The sequence below is a fragment of the Pongo pygmaeus genome, chromosome 13 (genome assembly GCF_028885625.2).
Source record: "Pongo pygmaeus isolate AG05252 chromosome 13, NHGRI_mPonPyg2-v2.0_pri, whole genome shotgun sequence".
NCBI lineage: Eukaryota > Metazoa > Chordata > Mammalia > Primates > Hominidae > Pongo > Pongo pygmaeus.
In genome coordinates, this window is record NC_072386.2 from 127,964,777 (window position 1) to 127,992,704 (window position 27,928).

The window sequence follows — 27,928 nt, forward strand, 5'->3', positions numbered from 1 at the left end:
GCCAGCACCGAGGCCGCCTGTTCCCTCCGCTAAGAGCGCGGTGCAGGAAGGGGGCTGCTCCAGGACCGAAGGCACCCGCGTCCGTGGACGGTGCACAGGCCACACTCTGGCCCGGACCCTGCTTTCACCAGGGGGTCCTCCGACCTCCGGCAGGTGCCTGCGGGGCTTGGAAATGCCAATTCTGGAGCCCCGAGCAGCCCCAACGAACCAGTTTCTCAGAAATCCCTAGTTTTTATAGGCTGCCCAGGTGGGAGCCTCTTAGCCCAACCTTGCCATCCGTGGTCCCCAAAAAGCATCTGCAGGAGCAGACACAAAGGAAGCAGCCTCTCCCGCCACACGCAAGCAGGCTCACCAGGGCAGGGCCCTGCATGCTTGGACAGCTCTCCAATGCATTAAGAGCCAAAAAAAAAAAAGCCAGGGTAACGGTGGGCCCCATAGGGCCGACCCCTGTGTCTGATCACTCCACCCTGCCGCCACGTTAAGGCTACTCCTCTCCCATCGGTTGAACGTCCCCTCATCAAGGCTCCAGATACCATGACCCTAAGGGCACAGCCTCCCGGCTGACAAGTCCCTTCTGCCCCAGGGAGGGCTTCGGAGTGCTTCCACAGTCTTTCAAGCCTGCAGACAATAGGGAGATCGCTTGGAACCATGGGGGCAAGGGGAATTGGAGTGCACGGACATCACCTTCTTTCCATCACCTGCCCTGCAGTGAGCAGCCTGCTCAGTAGACACTGCTGTTTCCCACACCAAGGTCACCTGGGTCTCTGCAAAGACGCAGAACAGGTTTGTTTTTTTTTTTAACTTGGGGATGCCCTTCTCAGCTCCTGTGCCCCGTGACAGTCTGCAGCAGCCGCTAGCTTAATGCTTGCCTTATTCTCCTGCCACTCCATTAAGCTGGAGAAAATAAACTTTTTCTTTTTCTTTTTTTTTTTTGAGATAGAGTCTTGCTCTTGTCACCCAGGCTGGAGTGCAGTGGCACGATCTCAGCTCACTGCAACCTCCGCCTCCAGGATTCAAGCGATTCTCCTGCCTTCGCCTCCCAGGTAGCTGGGGTTACAGGCGCCTGCCACAACGCCCGGCTAATTTTTGTATTTTTAGTAGAGATCAGATTTCGCCATGTTGGCCAGGCTGGTCTCAAACTCCTGGCCTCATGATCTGCCCGCCTTGGCCTCCCAAACTGCTGGGATTAGAGGCGTGAGCCACTGGGCCCGCCCAGAATAAACTTTCATTTCAGCTTTCCAGAAGCCAAGTGTCTCCTCCCTTAGGGCCCTCCTCAAATCACCTTTCTAAAGGAAGCGTCTGACGTTCATCACTTCTACCCTAATAGGGTTGCCCAATTCTGAACTACCAAAATAAAACAGGGGAACACACAAAACACAAAATCTAGAAATAAATAACATTATGAGGAAACTCACTCCCACTGTTCAGCTTGAATCTGGCTTTGATAAAAGTTATGCCAATCCCAGGCTGGACACAGTGTCGTAGCTATGCAACAAACCAGATAAGCTGCCTCCAACACAAGCCCCTCCATGGTTTACACAACTAAGCATACACGCCAGGCAGAGGCTGACACCGCACTCCGCTGGCCAGGCTGATGCGTGACAGCAGAGGTCAGCACGCCTGTTCTGTAACAAACCAGATACGAAATTTGTTTTTTTTTTGTTTTGAGACAGAGTCTCGCTCTGTCGCCCAGGCTGGAGTGCAATGGTGCTATCTTGGCTGACCGCAACCTCTGCCTCCCAGGTTCAAGCAATTCTCCTGCCTCAGCCTGCTGAGTAGCTGGGATTACGGGCATGCGCCACCATGCCCGGCTAATTTTAGTATTTTTAGTAGAGACGGGGTTTCACCATATTGGTCAGGCTGGTCTCAAACTCCTGACCTCGTGATCTGCCCGCCTCAGCCTCCCAAAGTGCTGGGATTACAAGCGTGAGCCACCACATCTGGCCCCAGATAGGAAATATTTTAGCCCACTGGTTTTTGCCAGGGACAATTTTGTTCCCCAGGGCCCTTAGCAATGTCTGGATAAACATCTGGTTGTCACAAGTGAACGTTGCTACTGGCATCTACCCAGGAGAGGCAGGAGCACTGCGAAACAGGCTGCATCCTCACTAGAGAATCTTCTGGCCCCAGAGGCCAAGAGTGCCAATTAAGAGACCTTGGACTCTGAGGGTCATATTCACTCTCTGTCACAAGTTCTGCTTTTTTTTTTTTTTTTTTTTCTGAGACAGAGTCTCGCTCTGTAAGCCAGGCTGGAGTGCAGTGGCACCATCTCGGCTCACTGCAAGCTCCGCCTCCCGGGTTCACGCCATTCTCCTGCCTCAGCCTCCCAAGTAGCTGGGACTATAGGCGCCCGCCACCACGCCCAGCTAATTTTTGTATTTTTAGTAGAGACAGGGTTTCACCGTGTTAGCCAGGATGGTTTCGATCTCCTGATCTTGTGATCTGCCCATCTCGGCCTCCCAAAGTGCTGGGATTACAGGCGTGAGCCACCACGCCTGGCCTGCTTTTGCTTTTAATTATTTAGGGGTGTAAAAACCATCCTCAGCTCAAGGGTCATACAAAAACAGGCCTTAGGACATTGTTTGCTGATCCCTGCTCTACACAGTGCCAACAAGGCCCACAAAGACCACACACTGGCAAGAAGTCATAGGCTCTGGGGTCACAAACTATTCAACGAGTCTTTAACACGAGCCCAGACTGTTGTCTTCACACGGGGTGGGGGGAGGGTGCCTGAGTTACCCACCTCCTAGAGCAGGAAGGAGGGATTCTCCAGAACAAGTGATTCCCACCACCACCATCCACTAAGCTCTAGCCACAGGTTTCAATCCATTTAAAACCGCAGCTCTGTAACCAGTTACACCACTTAGCAGAGAGTATCTCAATATTCATCCTATTTAACCCTTGAGGGTTACAGGCAACCACTATTCATTTCAGGAAAACATTCTCTTACTTTATTTGCATCTCAGCAAAGGTTCTCATTTGGCACCTGACTGGCATCAAACCAAAGTTCGTAGGCCAACAAAGCTGGGCCACTCACAAGCTTCCCATTTGTAGGTCTCAGTGCCTATGAGTATCCGACACCTGTTCCTCTCTTCAGTCTCTTAGGGAGGCTTAAATCTGTCTCAGGTGTGCTAAGAGTGCCAGCCACAAGGTGGTCAAAAGTCCACAAAACTGCAGTCTTTGCTGGGATAGGAAGCCAAGCAGTGCCTGGACAGGAGAGTTCTTTTCTTGGGCAACGGATAACCAGACAGGACCCTAATCATGCTCTTATTCAACATTCTTCTGTCTCTGCCTAGACTGGAATAAAAAGCCAATCTCTCTCGTGGCACAGGGAAGGAGATACAAGCTCGTTTACATTTGATAGATCTAACAAAGGCATCTACCGAAGTCTGGTCTGGATAGACGGCACAGGGAACTCTTAGGTCAGCGCTGCTGGTTGGAGAACATTCCTGAGTCCAGCTTTGCAGCCTTTGTGCAACAGTACTTTCCCAGGATCCACAGGAAATACTCAGAGTCCACCTGGACATTTTACTTATATTCAGTTTCCAAGTGTCAGAGGGGTTCAGGACTGTCTGGCCTGGGGGCCTCCTCATGACCTCAATTCAGGATTATCTACTCAAAGCGTTAAACAAAAGGAAATACATTTTCAGGATGAAGTCTGCTCTTTTAAGCCCTGCTGAAGAAACCATTTCAAACAGGATTGGAATAGGGAAACCTGGCACTCAGCTCGGCGCAAGCAGGCGGTGCCTTCAGACTAGAGAGCCTCTCCGGTGCGGCGCAAGTAGGGCCTCGGCTCGAGGTCAACATTCTAGCTGTCCAGCGCTCCCTCTCCGGCACCTCGGTGAGGCTAGTTGACCCGACAGGCACGGATCATGAGCAGCTGCAGGAGAATGAAGAGCGGGGACGTAATGAGGCCGAACCAGAGCTCCCGAGTCTGCTCCGCCAGCTTCTGGCACAACAGCATCTCGAAGACGAACTTGAGACTCAGGACCGTGAGTACCCAGAAAAGGCGGAGCACCGCCAGCCGCTTCTCTCCATCCTGAAAGAGGCGCACGGACACGATGGTGGTGAAGTAGGTGCTGAGCCCGTCAGCGGCGAAGAAAGGCACGAACACGTTCCACCAGGAGAGGCCCGGGACCAGGCCATCCACACGCAGTGCCAGCAGCACAGAGAACACCAACAGGGCCAGCAGGTGCACGAAGATCTCGAAGGTGGCGAAGCCTAGCCACTGCACCAGCTCCCGAAGCGAGAAGAGCATCGCGCCCGTTGAGCGCGGGCCGGAGCCCGGCCGAGCGTGCCACCCGCGGGGCTGCGTCTCCTCTCCCCGTGGCCCTCGCCGGCGCCTGCCGCCGCTGCTGCGAGCGAGAGGCAGCGAGCGGCCCCGCCAGCCCCAGCCCTCGGCCCTGGTGCGCCGGCAATCCTCCGGCCCCGACCCGGGACTCAACCCTGGCCGCCCGGGACTCAACCCTGGCCGCCCGTGGACGTCTGCCTTGATCGGACGCCATGCCCCACCGGGCGCGTCCCTAATGCGTCACTTCCGGTCGACGGCGGAAGGCGGAAGGCGGAAGGCGGAGCGGTCCCTGCAACCCGGCTGGCGGGAACTGCCTTCTAGTTTTTAGTCTCGGATTAGGAGACCCCCCGGGCGCGCCCCGATGCCGAGCCCGCAGCTTCTGGTGCTCTTCGGCAGCCAGACGGGCACGGCTCAGGATGTGTCGGAGAGACTGGGTCGCGAGGCCCGGCGCCGGCGGCTTGGCTGCCGGGTGCAGGCCCTGGACTCCTACCCGGTGGTGAGGGCTCGCTAGGGCCTCGGTGTTGGGGACGAGCAGGCCTGGCGTGCCCGCCTCTCGGGGTCATCGACCCAAAAGGCGTCGCATTTTCTCTGAGAGCGGGTCTTTCCCTTATGGCGGATTTAGGGAAAGGGGAGGCTTGGGAAGGGGAGTTCAGTTTAGCACCTTGGAGGATGTTGGAACCTGAAAGAGAAGACGGTCTGGCTGCTCACATAAATCCCTCTGCCCTGTCAGCCTGAGTGAGGGAGAAGGGGGTCAAGTTTTGGGAAGGACGCCCGGTCCTTACAGCCGGAGGTCTTACGTGTGTGTGTCTTTTTGTTGAGGTGAATCTGATTAACGAGCCCCTGGTGATATTTGTTTGTGCAACTACAGGCCAAGGAGACCCGCCTGACAACATGAAGGTAAGGCTGGCCTGATGTGGCTCCTCAGATCCCTGCCCTCGACCCTCACCCCGTTTTCATTGCCTGGAGTCTAGATGCAGTAAATAGCGCTCCTCTATCTCATGCACCTTCAGAGGTGGATTTGAGAGAACGTCCGTGAGTGGAGCTGGGGGCTCCGGTTGCCCTCTCTAATAAACTCTTCGTGGCCACCAAATATTCTTATTATCCATTTTAATCTTTCTTATTTTTCCAGGGCTATCTATATGTGCATCTAGTCTGGGTCTTGTGTGTATTTCTAGACTGTATGACCCTCAGGGAACGTTGCTGAATTCTCTGACCATCTTTTAAGCGCATGTTCTATTCTTGGCACAGTCTTCTCTGACCATCTTTTAAGCACATGTTCTATTCTTGGCACAGTCTGGCGCTGGGGATCCAGCTGTGAACCCAGCAGCCATATTTCCATCCTGGCAGAGTTCACGCTGTAGCAGAAGCAGCTAACGGGCAATGACAGTGCCAGCAAACACCTGCTGCTGGGGAAAGTAGCATATGTCACAGGAGCACTGATAAGGGGCATCAAGCCTTATCTCACCCAACCTTGGGGCCCAGGCAGAGGTTTCTGGAAGAAAAGAGTGTAAGCTGAGTCACAGAAGGATGCGTGAGGGCTAGTCAGGCAGTAAGGAAGAAGGATCAGTCTGCGCAGAGGAAAAAGATGATTTGGTTTGTGTGAAAAGTGGAAAGCAGCTCAGGGCAGCCAAGCTGAGGAGTGCACTGGGGCAAGAGGGGAGGAGAAGAGAGGCAGGAAGCCAGGCCCAGTCCAAAGAGCCTGAGTAACCACAGCAAGGCAGATGGGCTTGAAATGAAGGGCTGTCGGAACTGTAGGGGTGACACAGTCACGTTCCTACGCTGGCAAAACCACCACTGGTCTGCAGGAGAGCAAGAATAATGCCATGAGACGCACAGGACAGGCAGGAGGTGCTACCTGTCTGAACTAAGGTGGTGGCAGAAAATAGAAGGGGACGCATTGCAGGGGTGTTGGGAAGAGAGTCCCCGGGACATGGAACGGACCCGATAGGTCAAGCAGAATCGAGACAGGGATGTGGGCTCTGGAACCAAGATGGATGGTGGTTCCATCCACAGAAATCAGAGAGCACGGTGGGAGTAGGGGGCTGTGCAGGAAGGGAACCTGGAGACATTGAAGTGGAGAAGTGCAGTAGGACTAGCGCTCCAAGGAAGATCCTGGGGTAGAGGTAGGTGTTGAGGTGGTCACGATACAGAAATGTGAGAAGAGGAAGCGCCTCTCTCCCCACAGGGCAGGCTGCCCAGAACGTTAAAGCCCAGGAGGGCAGGAGAGTGACCAAGCAGCTAGAAGAGAGGGTGCAGCACCCCAAGGAGAGGACTGGGGAGTGGGTGTTCCAGGAAGGGATCTGGCATGTAAAGCTGCACAGAAGTCGAATCATATAAAGCCTGAGGGGTATCCATGGGATTTCTTGGCAAAGGGGTTGTTGTTGATAGCAGGAAGAGCAGCTTCAGTGGCTCGTGGGGAGAGAGGCCAGATTACAGGAGATGAGCAACTGAGAGAGCGAGTGGAGAGCGTCTTTTAAGAATGTCTTGAGTGCGGGCCGGGTGTGGTGGCTCACGCCTGTAATCTCAGCACTTTGGGAGGCCGAGGCGGGCAAATCACGAGGTCAGGAATTCGAGACCAGCCTGGCCAACATGGTGAAACCCATCTCTACTAAAAGTACAATGATTAGCTGGGCGTGGTGGCGCGTACCTGTAATCCCAGCTACTCAGGAGGCTGAGGCAGGAGAATCGCTTGAACCAGGGAGTCAGAAGTTGCAGTGAGCTGAGATTGCGCCACTGCATTCCAGCCTGGCGACAGAGCTAGACTCTGTCAAAAGAAAAGAGAGCCGGGCACTGTGGCTCATACCTGTAATCCTAGCACTTTGGGAGGCCGAGGCAGGCGGATCACAAGGTCAGGAGATCGAGACCATCCTGGCTAACACGGTATGAAACCTCGTCTCTACTAAAAATACAAAAAATGAGCCGGGTGTGGTGGCGGGCGCCTGTGGTCCCAGCTACTCGGGAGGCTGAGGCAGGAGAATGGCATGAACCCGGGAGGCAGAGCTTGCAGTGAGTCGAGATCGCGCCACTGCACTCCAGCCTGGGCAACAGAGCGAGACTCCGTCTCAAAAAAAAAGTCTGGCTGTGAAAAGGCTAAAGAGTTAAAAAGAAGAAGTTTTTTATGAGAGAGATTTGGCCAGGCACAGTGGCTAATGCCTGTAATCCCAGCAATTTGGGAGGCCGAGGTGGGAGGATCGCTTGAGCCCAGGAGTTCAAGACCAGACTGGGCAACGTCGTGAGACCTCATCTCTACAGAAAATTTAAAGTGAGCTGGTGCAGTGGCTCATGCCTGTGATCACAGTTACTCCAGAGGCTGAGGCGGGAGGAGCTCTTGAATTTGGGAGGTTAAAGCTGCGGTGAGCTGTGATCACACCACTACACTCCAGCCTGGGCAACAGAGCAAAACCCTGTCTCAAAAAAAAAAGACGGGAGAAACTTGGCATGTTTTTTTTGTTGTTGTTTGTTGTTGTTGTTTGTTTGTTTGTTTTGAGACGGAGTCTCGCTCTGTCACCCAGGCTGGAGTGCAGTGGTGTGATCCCAGCTCACTGCAAGCTCTGCCTCCCGGGTTCACGCCATTCTCCTGCCTCAGCCTCCCAAGTAGCTGGGACTACAGGCGCCCGCCACCACGCCCGGCTAATTTTTTGTATTTTTTTAGTAGAGACGGGGTTTCACTGTGTTAGCTAGGATGGTCTCGATCTCCTGACCTCGTGATCCACCCGCCTCAGCCTCCCAAAGTGCTGGGATTCCAGGCGTGAGCCACCGCTCCCGGCCGAAACTTGGCATGTTTAATTGCTGGCAGGGGAGAGGCAGGGGAAAGAGGCTGAAGACTGAGTAGGGACGGCAGGGGATGTGCAGCGGCTTGGGGGAGAGCTGAGCGTAGGTCGAGGGGTCTCAGATAGAGTGGGATGGAAGAGAAGGGGGTTCAGAGTGGAGCACAGGCAGGGGAGGGGAATGGTGGGATAGGGAAGCCCCAGAGCATGGGAGAGGAGAGGGACTGGGGCTGGGCTGGGCATTCACTCAGCCAGTGGCAGGAAGCTGGTGCTCATGCCAGGACTCAGGTCAACGAGGAAAGGAAGAGTCCCAAGTATGGGCACCCACAGAGAAGACCAGGAGTTGGAGGGGGCAGCTAATGCCCACAGCGAGAACTGGGAGCTCCTTGAAGAGGCCGTGGACCCAGGGCCCATGGCCTCAGAGGCAGGGGCGAGTCTTAGTGGCTATCCATAGCTAAACCGGAGGACCCTGGCTCTCCATCCACAGCAAAACAGGAGGACCCTGGCTCCTTGCTGAGGATGCTGTAGGTGAGGCAGGTGCCCCCAGCAGCAGACAGGAGAAAACAGAGGAACCACAGTGAAAGGCCGAGTGACCAGGTCCCTGCCTGTCTGGTGAAGAAACCCACAAGGTGCTGGGCGCGCTGGCTCATGCCTGTAATCCCAACATTTTGGGAGGCCGAGGCGAGTGGATCACCTGAGGTCAGGAGTTTGAGACCAGCCTGGCCAACATGAGGAAACTCCATCTCTACTAAAAATACAAAAAATTAGCTGGGTGTATTGGCGCACACCAGTAATCTCAGCTACTCAGGAGGCTGAGGCAGGAGAATCGCTTGAACCCGGGAAGCGGAGGTTGCAGTGAGCCGAGATCACACCACTGCACTCCAGCCTGGGTAAAAACAAATGCACCAGAAAGAACCACACCCCACCCGAGGAAGGACCCACATAACAGGTAGAGACGGGCAGAGGCCGAAACAGCTGAGGATGTGACCCCCATGGGGCGGGGGCAAAGCCAGAGACTCAGGAACAGGAAACAGTTTTTTCTCTTTCTCTTTTTCTTTTTCTTTCTGGAGACAAAGCTCTCGCTCTGTTGCCCAGGCTGGAGTGCAGTGGCAGCCATCAACGGCTCACTGCCCCTGACCTTCCAGACTCAGGTGATCCTCCCACCTCAGCCTCCTGGGTAGCAGGGACTGCAGGTGCGCACCACCACATGCAACTAATTTTTTTTTTTTTTTTTTGTATTTTTTGTAGAGATGGGGTCTCAAACTCCTGGGCTCAAGCAGTCTGCCTGCCTCGTCCTCCCAAAGTGCTAGGTTTGCAGGTGTGAGCCACCATACCGGGCCAGAAATAGTTCTTTAAATGGACATGAAAAAACTTTAAAAGATTAGCAGAGGCCGGGCGCGGTGGCTCAAGCCTGGAATCCCAGCACTTTGAGAAGCCAAGGTGTGGGAGGGTTGCTTGAGCCCAGGAGTTTCAGACCAGCCTGGGCAACATGGCAAGACCCAGTCTCTACAAAAAAAAATAATAATAAATTAGCTGGGCGTGGTGACGCACACCTGGAGTCCCCACTACTCGGGAGGCTGAGGTGGGAGGATCGCTTGAGCCCAGAAGGTCAAGGTTGCAGTGAGCTGTGATTTCAAGACTGCATTCCAGCTTGGATGACAGAATGAGACCCTGTCTCAACAAAAAAGGCCAGGCGGGACAGCCCACGCCTGTAATACCAACACTTTGGGAGGCCGAGGTGTGTGGGTCACTTGAGGTTAGGAGTTCGAGACCAGCCCGGCCAACATGGTGAAACCCTGTCTCTACTAAAAATACAAAAATTATCCAGGCGTGGTGGCGCGCACCTGTAATCCCAGCTACTTGGGAGGCTGAGGCAGCAGAATCACTTGAACCTGGGAGGCAGAGGTTGCAGTGAGCTGAGGTCGTGCCGTTGCACTCAAGCCTGGGCTACAGAGTGAGACTCCATCTCAAAAAAAGATGAGAAATCCTTCTAGAAAGTATGACAAAAAGCAAGATAGAAAATGGAAAGAAGCAGATACCAAAATTCGAAGATAATTCCAGTGGCCTCAGAATGAGAAGACGATGGTGGAGAGGAAGTTATCCAGGAAAGTAATGATGTCCAGAACTGGGTCTGCGGCCAGAGAGCCCCATGCCCAGGAAAGGCCCTGCTGAGAATGAAAGGGCTCCCCCCCAGGGCATGTCACTGTGGGTTTAGCCTCTGGGGACAGAGTGCCCTACACACCCCAAGGGCGGCAAGTGGGGCCCTGGCTTTTCAGCGGTGGTGCCAAGCCCAGGACAGACCCAGCCGCGTGCCAGTCGAGTCGGGGAAATGTCACAGGAATGTTCTCTCCGGAACCCTTTTCTCGGGAAGGAGGGAGTTCACCAAATGGAGCAGGGAAGAGAGTCTTTTGGGATTCAGGAAGCACGGGTGTCTCAACAGCAGAGCGCTAGGGAGGCAAGAGGCTCTCGGGGGCAAGAGGCTGGGTACATTTGCTCGCACAGCGTGGCCCAGAGAGGCAGCTGATGAGGCAGTGAGGTCCCGGGAGGCCAGGGGTGGTCCAGGGCCAGGGTCAGAGCTGTGGACTGACAAGGTCAGGGCCTCTCTGTCCACAGAGGAGCCCGGGGCCCCTACTGTAGCCTCCATGCTTGGCCATGGGCAGGGGAGGTGGGGGGGCGGTGAAGACCACGCACACAGGCCACCCGGGATCCAGGTAGGGAGGGGGCAGTAGGTTCCTTGGGGAACCTCCGATCAAGCTGGGAGGACACCGTGGAAGGCAGGGTGTGGAACCAGAGGATCTGGACCCTGTTGGCTCGAGGTCCTGCAGCAACGGAAGAAGGGGGATGTGTCTCAGCGACACTGGAACCTCAGAGGGCCGAGTGTGAGAGCCCCTGGGATGGACCTCAGAGGTCCGAGTGTGAGAGCCCCTGGGATGGACCTCAGAGGTCTGGGTATAGGAGCCTGTGGGACAGACCCACTCAGGGAGCGGAGGCCCACGCTCTGGCTGGGAAATGACAGGTGGAGGTGAGGGACCCCTGGGGCGGTGGACAGTTTGGAGACCAAGTGCAGAGCTGCTCCTGGCAGCTCAGAGCCTGGGGCAGAGGAGGGTGATGTCCCAGGAAGGGAGCCCCACGCAGGCCTGGAGAGCACAGCAGGGTCTGGCTCCTGTGGGCAGGGTAGGCCCTGGTCTCCCCAGGCACTGGACCAGCCCTGCCTCCTCCCAGTGCCCGTCATCCTGCAGACTTGACCCGGGCCCTGCCTTTTGGTCAGATAGGTCCAGTTGCATTCTGCCCCCTCCTGCCCCCTGCCTGTTCCCCTGAGACCCTCCCCTCACCCCCTGCTGTGGGGCTGGCCCAGAGGTTGAGGACTCTGACTCAGAGTTTCCTCCGGCTGTAGAACTTCTGGAGGTTTATATTCCGGAAGAACCTGCCCTCCACTGCCCTCTGTCAGATGGACTTTGCCATCCTGGGCCTCGGGGACTCCTCATACGCCAAGTGAGTAGGGGATGGGACAGTGGGTGGATGGAACAGTTCTGGGGGTCGAGCAACAGGTGTGCTGGCAGAGGACAGAGACCAGCTTCCAGGGTCGGCCCCTGCGGGCCTCAGGGCCCTTGCAGTGGTACTGGCTTCTCCACAACGCTCCCTGGTGGGCACCCCAGGCTTCACGCTGCGGGAGGGCACAGAGGGGAGCAGGCAGGGTGGCAGAGGGCTGGGCTCAGAGCCACGCTGATGTCACACAGGCCTACCTGGCGCCGGTCCCCACTTTTACAAAAAGGCGTGCTGTGAAGTGTTGACGACTTTGAGCCTGGAGGAGGACCCCGTATGCTCCTGCCACCCCAGAGGCCACCTCTGCCTTTTCTCCTGGGCATTTTCACAGTGCTCCTTTGCACCCTAAGCAAGGAGTGGCATGTTCAGTGTGCAAATGGCATCTTTAGACCCCACGATGGTGAAAACCCTGACTGTCCACGTAGGGCCCAGGTCCGCTGAGCACCGAGCATCAAAAGTCGTTTGCATAGCCGGGTGTCAGTCATTTCAGATGAAAAAGAGAGAACGGGAAGATCAGAGACAGCTCCCCCCGGTTCTGCCGGGAGGTTTTGTTCCGTGCAGGATGTAGTTCCATGCATGACGTTGTTTCATGCGTGATGTTGTTCCGTGTGGGATGTAGTGTTCGTTCAAGAGAGGGAGGGAGCCCCACTGCCAACAGCGTTCCCAGGGAGGAGCGTGACCTGGAGCCAGTCATGCCTCTCAGAACCAGAGTGAGAAGTGAAACTGACCCCTGGGAAGATGCCTGGCTCTCTCCCCAGCACAGAGTTTCTTAGCTGAGGAGTGACCCACACCTTGGCTGGGGGCCTGGAGGCCTCACCTGCCTCAAGTTCCTGCCCAGGGATGAGGGCCCATCAGTGGGACGAGGCCGCCTGCTCCCACCCACACAGGCTCATTCTCTGCGAGCAGAAGACCTGCTGCTTGGGGCCCTGGCAGCTGCTCTGGTCTTGGCAGCCCCTGGCGTGTGGAGGCCCTGCCCCCTCCTAGGGTGCGGCCAGCGTGGAGTGTGTTTTCCACCCAAGAGAGGCCCTCCCCAGGCTCCACTCTCCGCCCGGGCTCCACTCTCCCGGGTTCCACTCTGCCTGGGCACCACTCTCCGCCCGGGCTCCAGCCCAGGACCAGCCTCACTGTCTCCACAGGTTCAACTTCGTGGCCAAGAAGTTGCACCGACGGCTACTGCAGCTTGGGGGCAGTGCCCTCCTGCCCGTGTGCCTGGGCGATGACCAGCATGAGCTGGGGTGAGTCTGCGGGCATGGCACCCACCTCCACAGTCTGGCCTGGCCACACGCAGGGTCCGCTCAGGCCAGCGCACGTGCTCCCTCCCAGGCCCGACGCTGCTGTGGACCCCTGGCTGCGAGACTTGTGGGACAGGGTTCTGGGGCTGTACCCGCCGCCTCCGGGCCTCACCGAGATCCCTCCCGGAGTCCCGTGAGTGTGGGCCCCGGGTCACCCACAGGTGGAGCAGACCCAACCCGGCCTGTGGACCTCGCCCTGGGTCCCTCCCGTGTGGGTGGGCGGCCCCTGGGGAGTGGGTCCTGGTCTGACCAGCATGCCCTCCCACAGCCTGCCCTCCAAGTTCACCCTGCTGTTCCTCCAAGAGGCACCCAGCACGGGCTCTGAGGGGCAGCGGGTAGCTCACCCCGGCTCTCAGGAGCCCCCGTCAGAGTCGAAGCCCTTCCTAGCACCCATGATCTCCAACCAGAGAGTCACTGGCCCCTCCCACTTCCAGGATGTTCGGCTGATTGAGTTTGACATCTCGGGCTCCAGCATCAGGTAAGGCCTGAGCACAGCCCAAGACACCAAGCGGGCGGTGGGGACTGCTGGGGACCGAGGAGGGCAGGGTAAGGTGGGCCGTGGGTCTGGGGTTCGGAGGAGGCTGGGCCGGGCTGCAGGGGATGACTTCCATCCGGGGCCCCCGACATCCTCCTTGTAGAGTCCCCACAGCCCTGGTGGCTTCTTCCACACAGCTTTGCTGCTGGCGATGTGGTGCTGATTCAGCCCTCCAACTCGGCTGCCCACGTCCAGCAGTTCTGCCAGGTGCTGGGCCTGGACCCTGACCAGCTCTTCACACTGCAGCCGCGGGAGCCAGGTGAGCCCGGCCTCGGCCACCCTGACTCTCTGCCCTCTCCCGTGCCCTGGGCCCCCACCCCAAGGGCTCCACCGCAGCCCACGGAGGCCTCCCGCTCACCCTGCAGATGTCTCCTCCCCCACGAGGCTGCCCCAGCCCTGCTCCATGCGGCACCTCGTGTCCCACTACCTGGACATCGCCAGCGTGCCTCGCCGCTCCTTCTTCGAACTCCTGGCCTGTCTATCCCTCCATGAGCTGGAGCGGGAGAAGCTGCTGGAGTTCAGTTCTGCCCAAGGCCAGGAGGAGCTCTTTGAATACTGCAACCGGCCCCACAGGACCATCCTGGAGGTGAGGTGGGCGGGCAGCAGGCCCAGCCCCTGAGCTACAGCCACGCTGCAGCCACCCTGAGACTCTCTTTGCCTAGGTGCTCTGTGACTTCCCGCACACAGCTGCTGCCATCCCTCCTGACTACCTATTGGACCTCATCCCTGCTATCCGGCCGAGGGCCTTCTCCATCGCCTCCTCACTGCTGGTTAGGGGCCCGGTGGGTGGAGCCCAGGAGCGGCCCTGGGAAAGCTGGGACCGGGGCTGTGGGGTTTTGTAAGCAGGGGCTGTCCTCTGACCAGGTGTCGTTCCCGAACTCGGACTGCCTCTGGGGGAGGTAGGTGGGGCCCACGGCCCAGGCACAGGTGAGGGCAGCCTTGTTCCACCACCCCTACCCCGCCATCCTCCCCAGACTCACCCCTCACGGCTGCAGATCCTCGTGGCTGTAGTGCAGTTCCAGACTCGCCTCAAGGAGCCCCGCCGGGGCCTCTGCTCCTCCTGGCTGGCATCCCTGGACCCTGGGCAAGGTGACCCCTGCTCCCAGGGTGGGGGCCGTGGGCCCATATCCCGTTCTCTCCCATGCTCACGCAAATGCTGGGCTAGGGCCCCGGCAGACTCAGCACACGTCTTTGATCCTCTTCATGCCACCTCCTTCCTGCAATAGGACCTGTCCGGGTGCCCCTCTGGGTGCGGCCTGGGAGTCTGGCCTTCCCAGAGACACCAGACACACCTGTAATCATGGTGGGGCCTGGCACTGGGGTAGCCCCCTTCCGAGCAGCCATCCAGGAGCGTGTGGCCCAGGGCCAGACTGGTGAGCACCCAGGGTCCCAGGGCAGGGTTGTGGCCGGAGTTCCCCAGCTGAACCTCAAGGACCTGTGGCCAAGACCACCCTGCATTTCCCTAGGAAACTTCTTGTTTTTTGGCTGCCGCTGGCGAGACCAAGACTTTTACTGGGAAGCTGAGTGGCAGGAGCTGGAGAAGCGGGACTGTCTGACCCTTGTCCCTGCCTTCTCCCGGGAACAGGTGTGTATGCTCAGGGGCTGGGAAAGGAGGGGAGGGGGCTCAGACTCAGCCCCCAGCCCTGTTCTCTGCCCTACAGGAGCAGAAAGTATATGTGCAGCACCGGCTCCGGGAGCTGGGGTCACTTGTGTGGGAACTGCTGGACCGCCAGGGTGCATACTTCTACCTAGCAGGGTGAGCTGGCCTGCGTGCAGCAGGAGTGGGCCCAGCCCCTGAGTGCCGGGCCTCATTGAGCCTTCTGTGACCTGCCCCTCTAGCAATGCCAAGTCCATGCCAGCGGACGTCTCGGAAGCCCTGATGTCCATCTTCCAGGAGGAGGGTGGACTCTGCAGCCCGGACGCAGCCGCGTATCTAGCCAGGCTTCAGCGGACACGGCGCTTCCAGACCGAGACGTGGGCCTGAGGCCTGTGGCTGCCCGTGCCCCCTCTGACGGCCATCCTCCTGGGAGCCCAGGAAGGCATCCATGAGGGAGCTCCTGGCCAGCAGCCATCATCCTCTCGGACCAGCCAGCTGGTCCTCTGGGAACAGCCAGCTCCCGAGCACAGCCGCACTCCCGTTGACTCTGGATCCCACCCTTTGAGCCCTGACCCCACTGCAGCCTCTGCCCAGCCAGCCCTGCACTCCCCCACCCTGACAGTGAGCTGTGTCCTCGTCCCCGCACCCCCTTCCCCGTCAAGGTGGTGGCCTGGGCCGCTCCACCTCACCAGTGCAGTGACCCAGGACGGCATCAGCAGCCCAATGAGCACCAAGGGTGGCATACGGCACCCATGAGGCTGCACTGCACTCCTCTGCCCTGGGGCCACCTCAGCCGCTGCAGCCTGCCGAGCAGCACATTCCATTCATTGCCCCCGCACTCCCACAGGGTTCAGGCTGGGCTCAGAGGCCACTAGGATGCCAGCTCTTTGAGAGCAGTGGGGGTGTCCCCGGCCACTAGGATGCCAGCTCCTTGAGAGCAGTGGGGGTGTCCCCGGCCAGAGCAGCCTCTTCCTCTCCTGGTCCCAGAAAAACCCTTGCAGTAAACGGTGGCTTCTGGGGTGGCTACTTCTAGCACAGGCTTCCTTCCTTCCTCTAGCTCCTCCCGATGCCCTGGGTGCTGGGTGCTGGATGGGTGGGCGCCATTGTGCACCCTTGCTGGGCTGCCTGTACCCAAGTGGCCTCTGCAGCTTTTCTGTCTGCCTCTAATGTGATATGCGCCCTGCCTTGTTCTCAAGGGCTTAGTGGGTCGGCTAAGATCTGATCGCCAGGACTGGGTTTTGGGCAGGTGCTGGGAAGGCGGAGCCAGGCAGTCCGTGCTGCTAGGGAGCCGAGGCTGCCGGAAAGAGGAGCGGCGGGAGGGGGCGTGGTGGTGCAGCCCCGCCCCTGGGAGGGGCTTAAGGCACTGGGAAGGAAAGTCCTGTTGGAGGAGTCCAGTGGCTATTCACACCCGCTTCGCTGTCTCGGAGTCTCGATCTGTGGTCAGCGGGTCGCTGGCACAGGACTAAACATGGCTGAGGCTGGGCTTCAGCCAGATCTGGCTGGGGACGTCACAGCGTGGGCCCAGGATCTACCTGGAGCAGGCCGGCCTTACTGGGGCCCCAGTAAAGTCCACTTCCAGTGAGGAGAGCCAGCTGGGAGGTCAGTGCCAGAGCCCTGGTGGAACCCAGACCCTGCTTCCCCTTGAGGGCCGCCCCTGTCGCCGCCCTGGGGTCCCTGCCCTCCTATCCTGACTCTTGCCCCAGGGCCACCACCCCTGAACTGTGCCCTGGGGCCCCCACCCTCCACCCGGCCAACTCCAGCTCTGGGCCTGTCAGTCCACCTGGGTCCTCTCTGGGCCCTGAGTGCCTGGAGCCTCTGTGCCAAGCACCAGCAAGTGAAGGGGATGACCTCGGGCACCTGCAAGGTGCCGAGACTACAGCCAGTGAGCCCCTGCTGGGGACCATGGCCATGGAGGGTGCCTGGGCCCTTCTAACCTGGAAGGAGGAGGGGAGAGAGCAGGCAGCAGGGCAGGGGGAAGAGAAGGAGTGCCCGATCTGCACAGAGCCCTATGGGCCCAGAGAGCGCCGCCTGGCCTTGCTGAACTGTGGCCACAGCCTGTGCACGGGCTGCCTGCACAGGCTGCTGGGCTCGGCCCCCAGTGCCGACCTGGGCTGGGTGTGCTGCCCGCTGTGCCGCCAGAAGACACCCCTGCTGGAGTGGGAGATCTGCCGGCTGCAGGAGGAGCTGCTACAGGCCGATGGGCCCTCACGCCAGCCCAGCCGAGAGGCCCCTACACCCCAGCACCGCATCCCTGGGCCCTGGGGCTCCCTGGAGCACCGCTACCAGCTGCGCTTCCTGGCAGGGCCCGTGGGTGGCCGGGGCTGCCTGCCCTTCCTGCCCTGTCCACCCTGCCTGGGTGCCTGGCTCTGGGCCCTGCGGGAGCGGGGACCCTGTGCCCGCCGCCTGGCGCTGCTGAGTTTGCTGGCCCTTGAGCTTCTGGGGCTGCTGCTAATCTTCACGCCGCTCCTGCTGCTGGGACTGCTCTTCATGCTCCTGGACCACTCTGGCCGCTGAACAGAGCCCAGGACAGCCCCGACGCCAACAGGCCAGGGGGCCCAGACTGGCCCACATCCCCATGCCTGGGTGCTGTGAGGCCTGATGACCAGGCTGGAAAAACCCAAGGTTGGGTCCAGGGCAGTGGCCTTCAATCAAGATCTCCCATTGCTGAACCCACAACCAGGACTACCCAGAGGCCTGACCCTGCCAGAGTCCATGGCTGCACTGTTGCCCAGACACTAGCTGAACCCAAGGACACCAGTGCCCAAGGACAGCTCTTGGAGGAGGCCGGCCCAGCAGGAAGGTCTGCGAGCAGGACCCCATTCACCCTGCGGCAGACGGGCACCGTACTGGCCACGGGCTGACGCCAGCCACACTTCCCCCTCCGAGGGCCAGCCAAGCACAGCAGGCATGAAAGTGAACAGAGATACAGCAGTGAGTCAGTTCCTTGGAGAGGGCAGGGACTCCGCCCACCCTGTGTTCAGATAAGGGCCAGTGTGTGTCCCTGAAGGTCAGGCCAGCCGGGGGAGGGGCCCATGCTGCGAAAATTCAGCCTGCAAAGGCTGCTCTCCCCACTTGGTCAGGCCCAGACCAGGTCAGCTGGGGGTTGGCGCTGGCCTGTGTTGCAGGGGACGAGGGCCCACCCAGGCCTTGGAACATAAGCTCTGCCCCTGCAGACCCTCATGTCGCCATGCCTGGGATGGAGACATCGGGTAGCCCAGCGAGAGTTGGAGCACTGAGCCTGGAACGTGAAGCAGCTTTCAATAAACCAGCTCCTGGGGATGCCATTGTTACTACTTGTCTTTGTTACCCCATCTTCACCATCTGGGCGAGCTTTTTTTTTTTTTGAGACAGAGCCTCACTTAGTCACTCAGGCTGGAGTGCAGTGGCACGATCTCTGCTCACTGCAACCTCCACCTCCCGAGTTCAAGCAATTCTTTTGCCTCACCCTCCTGAATAGCTGGGATTACAGACATGCACCACCACACCTGGCTAATTTTTTTGTATTTTTAGTAGAGAAGAGGTTTCACCACATTGGCCAGCCTGGTTTTGAACTCCTGACCTCAGGTGATCCATCCGCCTCGGCCTCCCAAAGTGCTAGGATTACAGGCGTAACACACTGCACCCAGCCTGGGGCGGGCTCTTCCTCACACCCAGGTGGTCCCAGGTGCCAGACAGGAGGCGCTGGGTCCTTATTCCCCTACCACCATCTCAGCCAGTCTTTGTACCTAACCCCTGCACAGATGCCCAAAGGCTACTCCCACACAACCTTGGAAGACCCAGGTGGGTGCTCAGGTCCAGGTGGGCACCAGGAGGGAAATCAACTGAGTTGTCCCCCACACAGGCACCCCCACACCATTGAAAATGTCCTCTCTGCCCAGCTGGGGTGGCTCTGCACACCCACCACATAGCCCTGCCAGGCGCACACAAGCAGCCCACTCTGTACGTGTGGGCGTTTGCACCCACGCTCACAGCCCGCCTGGCCCTCCTGAGCTGCATGCACAGCCCAGCCCGGCCCCCAGTGCGCAGAGCAGGCCCACCCCGAGCGGCGCTGGGCCTCTGGCAGCTCCAAGCTGGGACCTGTCTGGGTTGCAGCCCTGGGTGCCCACCCTAGGCCCAGGCCTGAGCACAGCCCACAGGAGCAAGCTTCAGTCCAGGGAACAGGTGCAAACTTTGGCAAAGAGTTTTAATGGCAAAGTTGGCTGCAGCGACAATGCCACTCGGGGTGGGGCCGGAAGCCGTGGTGGGGAAGGAAGAGTCAGTGGGCGGCAGGGCAGGGCTGGGTCCCTGAAGAAGCAGCGAGCGAGGCTCAGCGGGCAGTGGCGGGCAGGCAGGCGCTACTACATGATGGAGCAGGCGGACAGTGGGTTCCGCACGTGGCAGGTGCACGCGGCCCCACAGTACTGCCGGAAGGTCTGGTAGCAGCTGCCCTCGGGCTCGGCCCCCCACTGACCCCCGGATGGGGCTGTCAGCGCCTCAGACGGCAGGCGGCTCAGGATGGACGTGTTGACAGCCAGCGCTGCCAGGCCGTAGTCGGTGAAGAGCACAGTCTCGCGGCGGCAGGTGGGGCAGGAGATGAACTTGTACTTGGGGCAGGACTCGTAGAGAATCTGCAGGCACTGCTCGCACACAGAGTGCAAGCAGGAGAGCACGCGGGGCCTCCGCTGGGTGACATTGTAGGTGTGCCCACAGGTGGGGCACTCCAGAGGCTCACCTGCCGCTGCCGAAGAAGCCGCCGAGGCCGAGGGGCCAGGCCGAATCACGTATTGATTCACAATGACCTCATCTTCTGGGGCCACGCGGGGAAAGCCCAGCTCCGAGCTTCCCTTACGGGGTCGCCGTGGCAGTGGCGGGGTATGGGGTGCCCCTTCCAAGGCAGGCATGTCCCCCCCACAGGCCTGGTTGACAATGATCTCTGTGTCTGAGGGCCAGGCACGCTTGGGTGCCAGAGTTGGGGTGGGCCGGGGAGCAGGCGGGAAGCAGGGGGCAGCCGGTAGCTCAGGGAACTTTTCAGGGTGGACAATCTTCATGGCCTCCATCTTGAGGATGACATGGGGACCCTTCAGGCAGGACATGAGGAGGCCCGGCCAGCCACTGCCCGCCTCCGGCCCGGGGTCAGAGGGCATCCGGCTGTCTCCAGTCAGACTGGATGTTCGGGTGGGTGGCGGCGTTGTGTGGAGCTGGGGGGCAGGTGACGGGGCAGCATCCTGGTCCCGCCAGGCCTGGGGGGGCCCCCGGCCGGCTCGTGGACTCCTAGGGACAGCCGGCGAGAGTTGGGGGCGCAGGGCCCCCCCCAGTGGCCACAGTGGCTTCTCTGGTCCAGTCCTGGGAGGAGGAGGAAGGGGTGGGGGAGGGGGAGGCAGGCGGGGGCAGGGAGGGGTGGGAGGCTGCCCTGGGCTGGGGGTCTGGCCCAGGGTCTCACCCAGGGTCTCTGGCTGCTGAGGCTGGCGAGGGGGCGCTGGGGGGGCTCCCCCTGCAGCCGAGGTCAGCAGGCCGCGGGCAGGGACATCGGGGCAGGTAGGGGCTGGGTGGGCCCCATGGCTCCAGGACAGGGCGCCCAGGGAAGGCAGCTAGCCGAAGTGCTGGCTGCAGGAGGACCCGGGCGGCAGGCTCCGCGGCAGGAGCAGAGGCGAGGCCTGGGCCAGGCCTGAGCTGCAGATGAGAGACGGCATGAGGGCAGTGCCCAGGCCACCCCCACCCTAGCCCTCGCCCTGCACAAAGGACCGGGCGCCCGACCTCTGACCCTGACCTCAGCCGTGGGATCCCGATCTCCGCGGGCCTCGGAACCCAACCCCCTCCCCGGTCCCCGCCTCCAAGGCCAGACGCACCTTCCCGAAGGCCGACCCCCGTCGCGTGGGGAGGGGCGCTGAGTCCGCCCCCGGCCCCCGCCCCCTGCGCTCACCTGCCCCAGCCTGGCGTCCCGGCCGCGCGCCGCCGCCGCAGAGGTTGTCTCAAAGGCAGGCCCGGACGCGGCGCCCGCGCCTCGGCCCGGCAGCTTGGGGGGCTCCGGCGGCTCCGGCGGCTCCGGCGGCGGCCGCAGCGACCTCAGGCGATGGTGGGGCCCGGGTGGCACCGAGGGGCGCGGGCGCAGGCGTGGGGCGCGGGGCGCGGGGAGCGGGTTTCGGCGCGGCGGCGGCGGCGGCAGGTGCGTGCGAAGCGTGGCGCGCTCTGCGGCGGAGGCGCGGGGACCGCAGTGCGCGCGGCGCCCGCCCGCGCCCGCAGCGCCACCCCCCGTCTGGGGACCCGCGCGGGGTCCGCGGGGCGGGGCCAGCCTCCCGGCCGCCCCTCGGTCCGCTCCCGGCGTCGCTCTCGCCCGCGGACTGCGTGGGGGGCAGGACCCCCGCGTCGCCCCCAGTTCTCTCCAGGCTGACCCTGGGTCCTGGTCAAGCCCCCCCCAAATTCAGGAGAGGAATCCGGCTGTTCGCCTCCCTCATACTAGGAGGCCTCAGGACGCTGGAGCGAGAGGGAGGGGACCTGCGCGGAGGATCCCAGGGGAGATGGTTCCAGGGCCCACTGGTGCCTGCCCCCCCCCCGCCCCATGGGAAGGCCCCGAGTCCTCCAGCTCCGCCTGTGCCCGGTGCCGTAGCTCAGATAGGTCGCTGTGAACCTAAGGGGCAAGAGCGGGGCGGGCGGAGCGGATCAGAAGGCCGAGGCCGGTGGACGGACGGGTCCGGTGGGAGTGCGCGAAGGACAGGCTGGCAGCCCAGTGCGGAGCGGAGGCGGCCCTGAGGACCTCACCTGCCCGGACAGGGTGGCCCCTGGCACTCCAGCGCGCAGGCCCGGGCCTCTCCGCTTCCTCACCCGGGGCTTCCCTGCCCTCCTGGGTCGGCCTTCTGTCTGTGGAGCCCTCGGGCTTGCTGGTCACCGTGGGGCAGGGGACCAGGGCTTCGAGGGCCTCCGCTGCCACGCTGTGACCAGCTCTGGCCCCGCACCAGGCCCTAGACAGCTTGGCCTCCTTCAGCTCCTCTCTCCGCTGGACTGGCCAGACCGCACCTGCTCTAGGCAGAGCCCCGGGGCCTGCAGAGTGCTGAGCCCAGAGGGGACGGTGCCGCTAGTGCGGGAGCTCGCGTGGGCAAAACAGGCTGGAGGAGCGGCCCTGCGCATAGGGTCTGGCTTGGCCCCTCCGTGGGGCCTCGGGCGAGTGTCACTCAGAAGAGCAATAGGGAGAGGTGTGCGGGTGACAGGGGCGCTGCTGGAGGGGTCCTTACGGGGCTCTGGCAAGATGGTGGGGCAACTGAGGCAGCCTGGGCCTGGGGAGGGCCGGGAGCCCAGCTCCGCCGCAGACTCTGCTCACCGACCCGGCGCGCGCCCGAGGAAGCACCAGGCCGCAGGCCCCGCCCCCTCAGCGAGACCCCGCCCCGTAGGGGATGAGACCCCGCCCCCGCCACGAGGCCCCGCCCCCCAGGCCGGGCCTTTTCAGACCCGCCATTCGGAGCTGGAGAACCCCAAGCCGAGTATTGGTCAGATCCGAACCGGGTCTTTCGGGAAACCCTGGAGCGCGGGGGCTTCTGGGCAATAATATTTCCACGGCCGGTTCCTGCCCTGTTCGCGCATGCGCTATAGGCGCCACGCAAGGGGCTGGCAGGGAGGTGGGCGGGGCTTCCGGCGCCTGCGCAGTGGACCTCCGTCTCCGGCCTCTCAAGTTTTGGGTCCCCAGGAGCACCCAGTTCTCCCCAAATCGGGGCCGGGTTGCCTGAACTCATGTCCCGACCGGTCTGACTGGCCCTACACAGGCCACGTCTGACTGGACCCCGCCCTTCCTGGTGCTCCCTTGGGCCCCAAGGGCCCCACTGCCGTGGGTCGCCCCCGCGGCACTCGCCGGTGCCCGCTGCACCCCTGCCTGCGCCGGTGCAGATGGAGCCGGAGCTCGGCTGGAGGCGGGGGGGCCCAAGGTGGGGACGCTGGGGGGGCGCGTGTGGCCCCCACGCCCGCCAGCCAGAGGGTAACTGCAGTTTGAGAAATGAGCTAAAAATATCAGTAGTGTCTAAAACCTGTGTCACTGATTGTAAGATAAGACCTGTGACAAAACGTGCAAATTAAACATTTTTTATCAGTGAAAAAAGCATTGTAGATTCTGGATATTAGCCCTTTGTCAGATGAGTAGGTTGCGAAAATTTTCTCCCATTTTGTAGGTTGCCTGTTCACTCTGATGGTAGTTTCTTTTGCTGTGCAGAAGCTCTTGAGTTTAATTAGATCCCATTTGTCAATTTTGGCTTTTGTTGCCATTGCTTTTGGTGTTTTAGACATGAAGTCCTTGCCCATGCCTATGTCCTGAATGGTAATGCCTAGGTTTTCTTCTAGGGTTTTTATGGTTTTAGGTCTAACATTTAAGTCTTTAATCCATCTTGAATTGATTTTTGTATAAGGTGTAAGGAAGGGATCCAGTTTCAGCTTTCTACATATGGCTAGCCAGTTTTCCCAGCACCATTTATTAAATAGGGAATCCTTTCCCCATTTCTTGTTTTTGTCAGGTTTGTCAAAGATCAGATACTTGTAGATATGTGGCATTATTTCTGACGGCTCTGTTCTGTTCCATTGATCTATATCTCTGTTTTGGTACCAGTACCATGCTGTTTTGGTTACTGTAGCCTTGTAGTATAGTTTGAAGTCAGGTAGTGTGATGCCTCCAGCTTTGTTCTTTTGGCTTAGGATTGACTTGGCGATGCGGGCTCTTTTTTGGTTCCATATGAACTTTAAAGTAGTTTTTTCCAATGAACTCCAACAAATTTACAAGAAAAAAACAAACAACCCCATCAAAAAGTGGACGAAGGACATGAACAGACACTTCTCAAAAGAAGACATTTATGCAGCCAAAAAACACATGAAAAAATGCTCACCATCACTGGCCATCAGAGAAATGCAAATCAAAACCACAATGAGATACCATCTCACACCAGTTAGAATGGCAATCATTAAAAAGTCAGGAAACAACAGGTGCTGGAGAGGATGTGGAGAAATAGGAACACTTTTACACTGTTGGTGGGACTGTAAACTAGTTCAACCCTTGTGGAAGTCAGTGTGGCGATTCCTCAGGGATCTAGAACTAGAAATTCCATTCGACCCAGCCATCCCATTACTGGGTATATACCCAAAGGACTATAAATCATGCTGCTATAAAGACACATGCACACGTATGTTTATTGCGGCATTATTCACAATAGCAAAGACTTGGAACCAACCCAAATGTCCAACAATGATAGACTGGATTAAGAAAATGTGGCACATATACACCATGGAATACTATGCAGCCATAAAAAATGATGAGTTCACGTCCTTTGTAGGGACATGGATGAAATTGGAAATCATCATTCTCAGTAAACTATCGCAAGAACAAAAAACCAAACACCGCATATTCTCACTCATAGGTGGGAATTGAACAATGAGAACACATGGACACAGGAAGGGGAACATCACACTCTGGGGACTGTTGTGGGGTGGGGGGAGGGGGGAGGGATAGCATTGGGAGATATACCTAATGCTAGATGACGAGTTGGTGGGTGCAGCACACCAGCATGGCACATGTATACATATGTAACTTACCTGCACATTGCGCACATGTACCATAAAACCTAAAGTATAATAATAATAATAATAATAATAAAAGAAAAAGAAAAAAGCAGAAAAGCCACTGGGCACGCTGGCTCACGCCCGGAATCCAGCACTTTGGGAGGTGGAGGCAGGCGGATAACTTCAGCCTAGGCAACATAGTGATCTAGTTTGAGATCAGCCTAGGCAACATAGTGAGACCTACGTCTCTATAAAGAATCAGCCGGCGTGGTGGTGTACCTGTAGTCCTTCCAGCTACTCAGGAGGCTGAGGTGGGAGGATCACTAGAGCCCAGGAGGTTGAGGCCGCAGTGAGTCAGATCATGCCACTGCACCCCAGCCTGGATGGCAGAGTGAGACCCTGTCTCAAACAAACAAAAATCGGCCGGGCGCGGTGGCTCACGCCTGTAATCCCAGCACTTTGGGAGGCCGAGGCAGGCGGATCACCTGAGGTCAAGAGTTTGAGACCAGCCTGGCCAACATGGTGAAACCCTGTTTCTACTAAAACTACAAAAAATTAGCCAGGTGTGGTGGTGGGTGCCTGTAATCCCAACTACTCGGGAGGCTGAAGCAGGAGAATCGCTTGAACCCAGGAGGCAGAGATTGCAGTGAGCTGAGATCACGCAGCTGCACTTCAGCCTCGCAACAGAGCGAGACTCCATCTCAGAAAAAAAGCAGAAAGCCTCCAAGAGCCTATGGCTCTCAAACATCTTGGTCGCTGCTAAGTAGAGGCTCAGAGGCTCAGAAGCCCTGCCTCAGCCGGGACTTTGAGGTGTGTGAGCAATGGCTGGGGACTGCAGGCCCGGGAATCTGAGGGCCTCACCCCGCTTCCTTTCCAGAGCCATGACCTCAGGCTCACCTCCTGCCTTCCTCTCCGGCAAGCTGCAGATGCCCTTTAGGGCCCAGGCCATGCCCCGGATGTGAGGGGCTGAGTCACGGGTTTGGCAGTGCCCCTCAGAGCCCAGGCCTGGGCGACCGCCCACCTGAGGACGAGGGGTGGGCCAGCTGCCGTGCTCCAGTTGCTGGGGCCTCTTGGGATCTTGGGAACCCCATCTCTGAGCCCCGCCTCATGGCCCCGCCCCTCCCAAGGAGGGAAAAGGCAGCTGCCAGTCGCTCAACTCAGGCACTGGGACCTAGAGCTCAGAAGACCGAAAGGACAGACTGCCGTGTTGCCACCACAGGTAAGCCCTTGGCCACCGGGACTGCCCTGAACTCAGGGGCACCGCAGGATCAGCCCCCTTCTCTCCCATCTCTCAGCCTCCCCCACCCCATTCCCAGCTCCATCCCAGGACCAATGCCACCAGAGGAGGGGAGGATCCCTGGCAGGGGTGGCAGCTGCGAGACACCGGCCCTTGCTGCTTGCTCACACTTGGCTCACGCCCATGACACTAGCCTTGCACACACATTTGGAGGTGACGGCACCCCGGGCACTGATGCCTTGGGGATGCTGGGCTTGGACGAGGCACGCTGCTCCTGGTGGGGGCTTTCTTGGGCCGCAGGCTCGTGGGCAGCCGTCCCACTCCACTGAGTCCGTGTCTGTCTTCTCTGCCCACCCCTGCAGGCTGGACCATGGACCCCCAAGAGATGGTCGTCAAGAACCCATATGCCCACATCAGCATTCCCCGGGCTCACCTGCGGCCTGACCTGGGGCAGCAGTTAGAGGTGGCTTCCACCTGTTCCTCATCCTCGGAGGTGCAGCCACTGCCAGTGGGGCCCTATGCCCCGGAGCCAACCCACCTCTTGCAGCCGACTGAGGTCCCAGGGCCCAAGGGCGCCAAGGGTAACCAGGGGGCTACCCCCATCCAGAACCAGCAGGCCTGGCAGCAGCCTGGAAACCCCTACAGCAGCAGTCAGCGCCCGGCCGGACTGACCTACGCTGGCCCTCCGCCTGTGGGGCGCGGGGATGACATTGCCCACCACTGCTGCTGTTGCCCCTGCTGCCGCTGCTGCCACTGCCCCCCCTTCTGCCGCTGCCACAGCTGCTGCTGCTGTGTCATCTCCTAGCGCAGCCCACCCTGCCAGGGCCAGGACCCAGACCTCAGCAAATGTGGCTCACGCAGTGCCCAGACATTCGGGGTGGCTGTTGTCGTGGGCGTCGGCCCCTTCACACCAGGGACTGGGGCACGGACCCACCAGGAAGGTGGCCGCTCAGCCTGAGCTCCTGAAACGGAATCCCAGGCCCTGGCTGGAGAGGGACACCCCTGATTACCTTAAGGCCCAGGCAATAAAGCAGGCTGATCTTCTTCCCAGCAATTCTTCTTTGCTGCAGGCTCCTTTGGGAGGGGGTTGTAGCTGGACACAGGGCATCTGCCCCTTTATGCGGGCCCGAGGACGTCCACCCCTTTATGCGGACCCGAGGACGTCCACCCCTTTATGCGGACCCGAGGACGTCCACCCCTTTATGCGGACCCGAGGACGTCCACCCCTTTATGCGGGCCCGAGGACGTCCACCCCTTTATGCGGGCCCGAGGACGTCCACCCCTTTATGCGGGCCCGAGGACGTCCACACAGAGTCACTGTGGGTATTGCAGGGACAGGGATGCCACTGCCTCGTGACGTCCACACTTTCCCCTGGCCTGCAGGTCCCGGGTCTACCCAGAGGCTGCATGAGGGCTTGCAGCGTGTCCACAGCCCTGGCTGAGCCAGGTCTGGATTTGAGCTGACCTGCACTCCCCGGGGCCGAGGCTGAGACTGTGAGCTGGAGTCAGTCCATGGGTCAGACAGCAGGAGGATACGGCGCGTGAAACTGGGGGGACCCCATGAAAGGCCTCCAAGAGGAGGAGCGTGTGGACAGGAGGGTGGTGGGTGCGGCAGGTGCTGCAGGTTTCAGGGAGTGGAAGGTTGGGACAGGAGAGCCCAGACAGCCAGGACCACGCCCTGCCCACTGGTGATTCACCTCCCAACCTCGGCTGGGATGTTTTTCTAGTTTCCCAGGAAATACCTAATTCCTGCACACCTGCTGTCCTGCCTCGGGGCCTGGGCTTCCGGGAGGAGGTGGCCTGGACCAGGCCTTGAGGATGAGGCAGGAGGAGGCTAGGGCCGTGGGTGCTGGGCTGTCTCCTGGTCTGCTGAGCAGGGTGGGGGCCTCTCTGGGGCTGAGCACGAGGCGCTAGGCCACTCTGCGCAGGTACTGCCTCATCACTGTAGGCCAGGATGCCAGGCAGGGAGTGAGCATTGAGGCCAGCTTGGGGCGCCCTGGTGTTCCGGCAGGGCAGAGACAAGGTGAGGAGGTGGCAGCCGAGCTGGCCACGCAAGACAGACAGGTTCTCACGCCATGCCAGCCCTTCCCTGACGCATGGTGACCAGCTCCACAGCAGGGCAGGGCAGGCGCGTGGCATGCAGAGGTCTCCAGGCGTGGGAT

The 27,928-nt window shown here is 59.8% G+C and overlaps 4 protein-coding genes across 7 annotated transcripts; 2 read left to right on the forward strand and 2 right to left on the reverse strand.

Annotated features, from left to right (window-relative positions):
• Nucleotides 1-2,928: 2,928 nt before the first annotated feature.
• On the reverse strand, nucleotides 2,929-4,538 carry TMEM203 (transmembrane protein 203). The gene has a single exon (XM_054500725.2). The coding sequence runs from the start codon at nucleotides 4,256-4,258 to the stop codon at nucleotides 3,848-3,850; it is 411 nt and encodes a 136-aa protein (XP_054356700.1). The 5' UTR covers nucleotides 4,259-4,538; the 3' UTR covers nucleotides 2,929-3,847.
• NDOR1 (NADPH dependent diflavin oxidoreductase 1) lies at nucleotides 4,539-18,304 on the forward strand. Of its 3 annotated transcripts, none has more exons than XM_054500720.2 (14): nucleotides 4,539-4,787; nucleotides 5,111-5,188; nucleotides 11,453-11,550; nucleotides 12,738-12,836; nucleotides 12,925-13,026; nucleotides 13,162-13,371; nucleotides 13,566-13,687; nucleotides 13,794-14,014; nucleotides 14,091-14,210; nucleotides 14,403-14,517; nucleotides 14,655-14,801; nucleotides 14,895-15,013; nucleotides 15,090-15,184; nucleotides 15,268-18,304. In XM_054500720.2, the coding sequence occupies exons 1-14, from the start codon at nucleotides 4,653-4,655 to the stop codon at nucleotides 15,410-15,412; spliced, it is 1,806 nt and encodes a 601-aa protein (XP_054356695.1). In that variant the 5' UTR covers nucleotides 4,539-4,652; the 3' UTR covers nucleotides 15,413-18,304. The 3 variants fall into 3 exon arrangements, with proteins under 3 accessions (XP_054356695.1, XP_054356697.1, XP_054356698.1); XM_054500722.2 differs by having other exon boundaries at nucleotides 14,091-14,198; XM_054500723.2 differs by having other exon boundaries at nucleotides 15,070-15,184; nucleotides 15,268-15,321.
• Nucleotides 18,305-19,189: 885 nt separating this feature from the next.
• RNF208 (ring finger protein 208) lies at nucleotides 19,190-22,352 on the reverse strand. Of its 2 annotated transcripts, none has more exons than XM_054502434.2 (2): nucleotides 20,925-22,352; nucleotides 19,190-20,674 (listed from the first exon to the last, which is right to left on the reverse strand). In XM_054502434.2, the coding sequence occupies exon 2, from the start codon at nucleotides 20,146-20,148 to the stop codon at nucleotides 19,363-19,365; it is 786 nt and encodes a 261-aa protein (XP_054358409.1). In that variant the 5' UTR covers nucleotides 20,149-20,674; nucleotides 20,925-22,352; the 3' UTR covers nucleotides 19,190-19,362. The 2 variants fall into 2 exon arrangements, with proteins under 2 accessions (XP_054358409.1, XP_054358410.1); XM_054502435.2 differs by having other exon boundaries at nucleotides 20,851-22,352.
• A 2,334-nt stretch (nucleotides 22,353-24,686) lies between these two features.
• CYSRT1 (cysteine rich tail 1) lies at nucleotides 24,687-26,820 on the forward strand. The gene is made up of 2 exons (XM_054502436.1): nucleotides 24,687-25,748; nucleotides 26,129-26,820. The coding sequence occupies exons 1-2, from the start codon at nucleotides 25,637-25,639 to the stop codon at nucleotides 26,569-26,571; spliced, it is 555 nt and encodes a 184-aa protein (XP_054358411.1). The 5' UTR covers nucleotides 24,687-25,636; the 3' UTR covers nucleotides 26,572-26,820.
• Nucleotides 26,821-27,928: the final 1,108 nt, after the last annotated feature.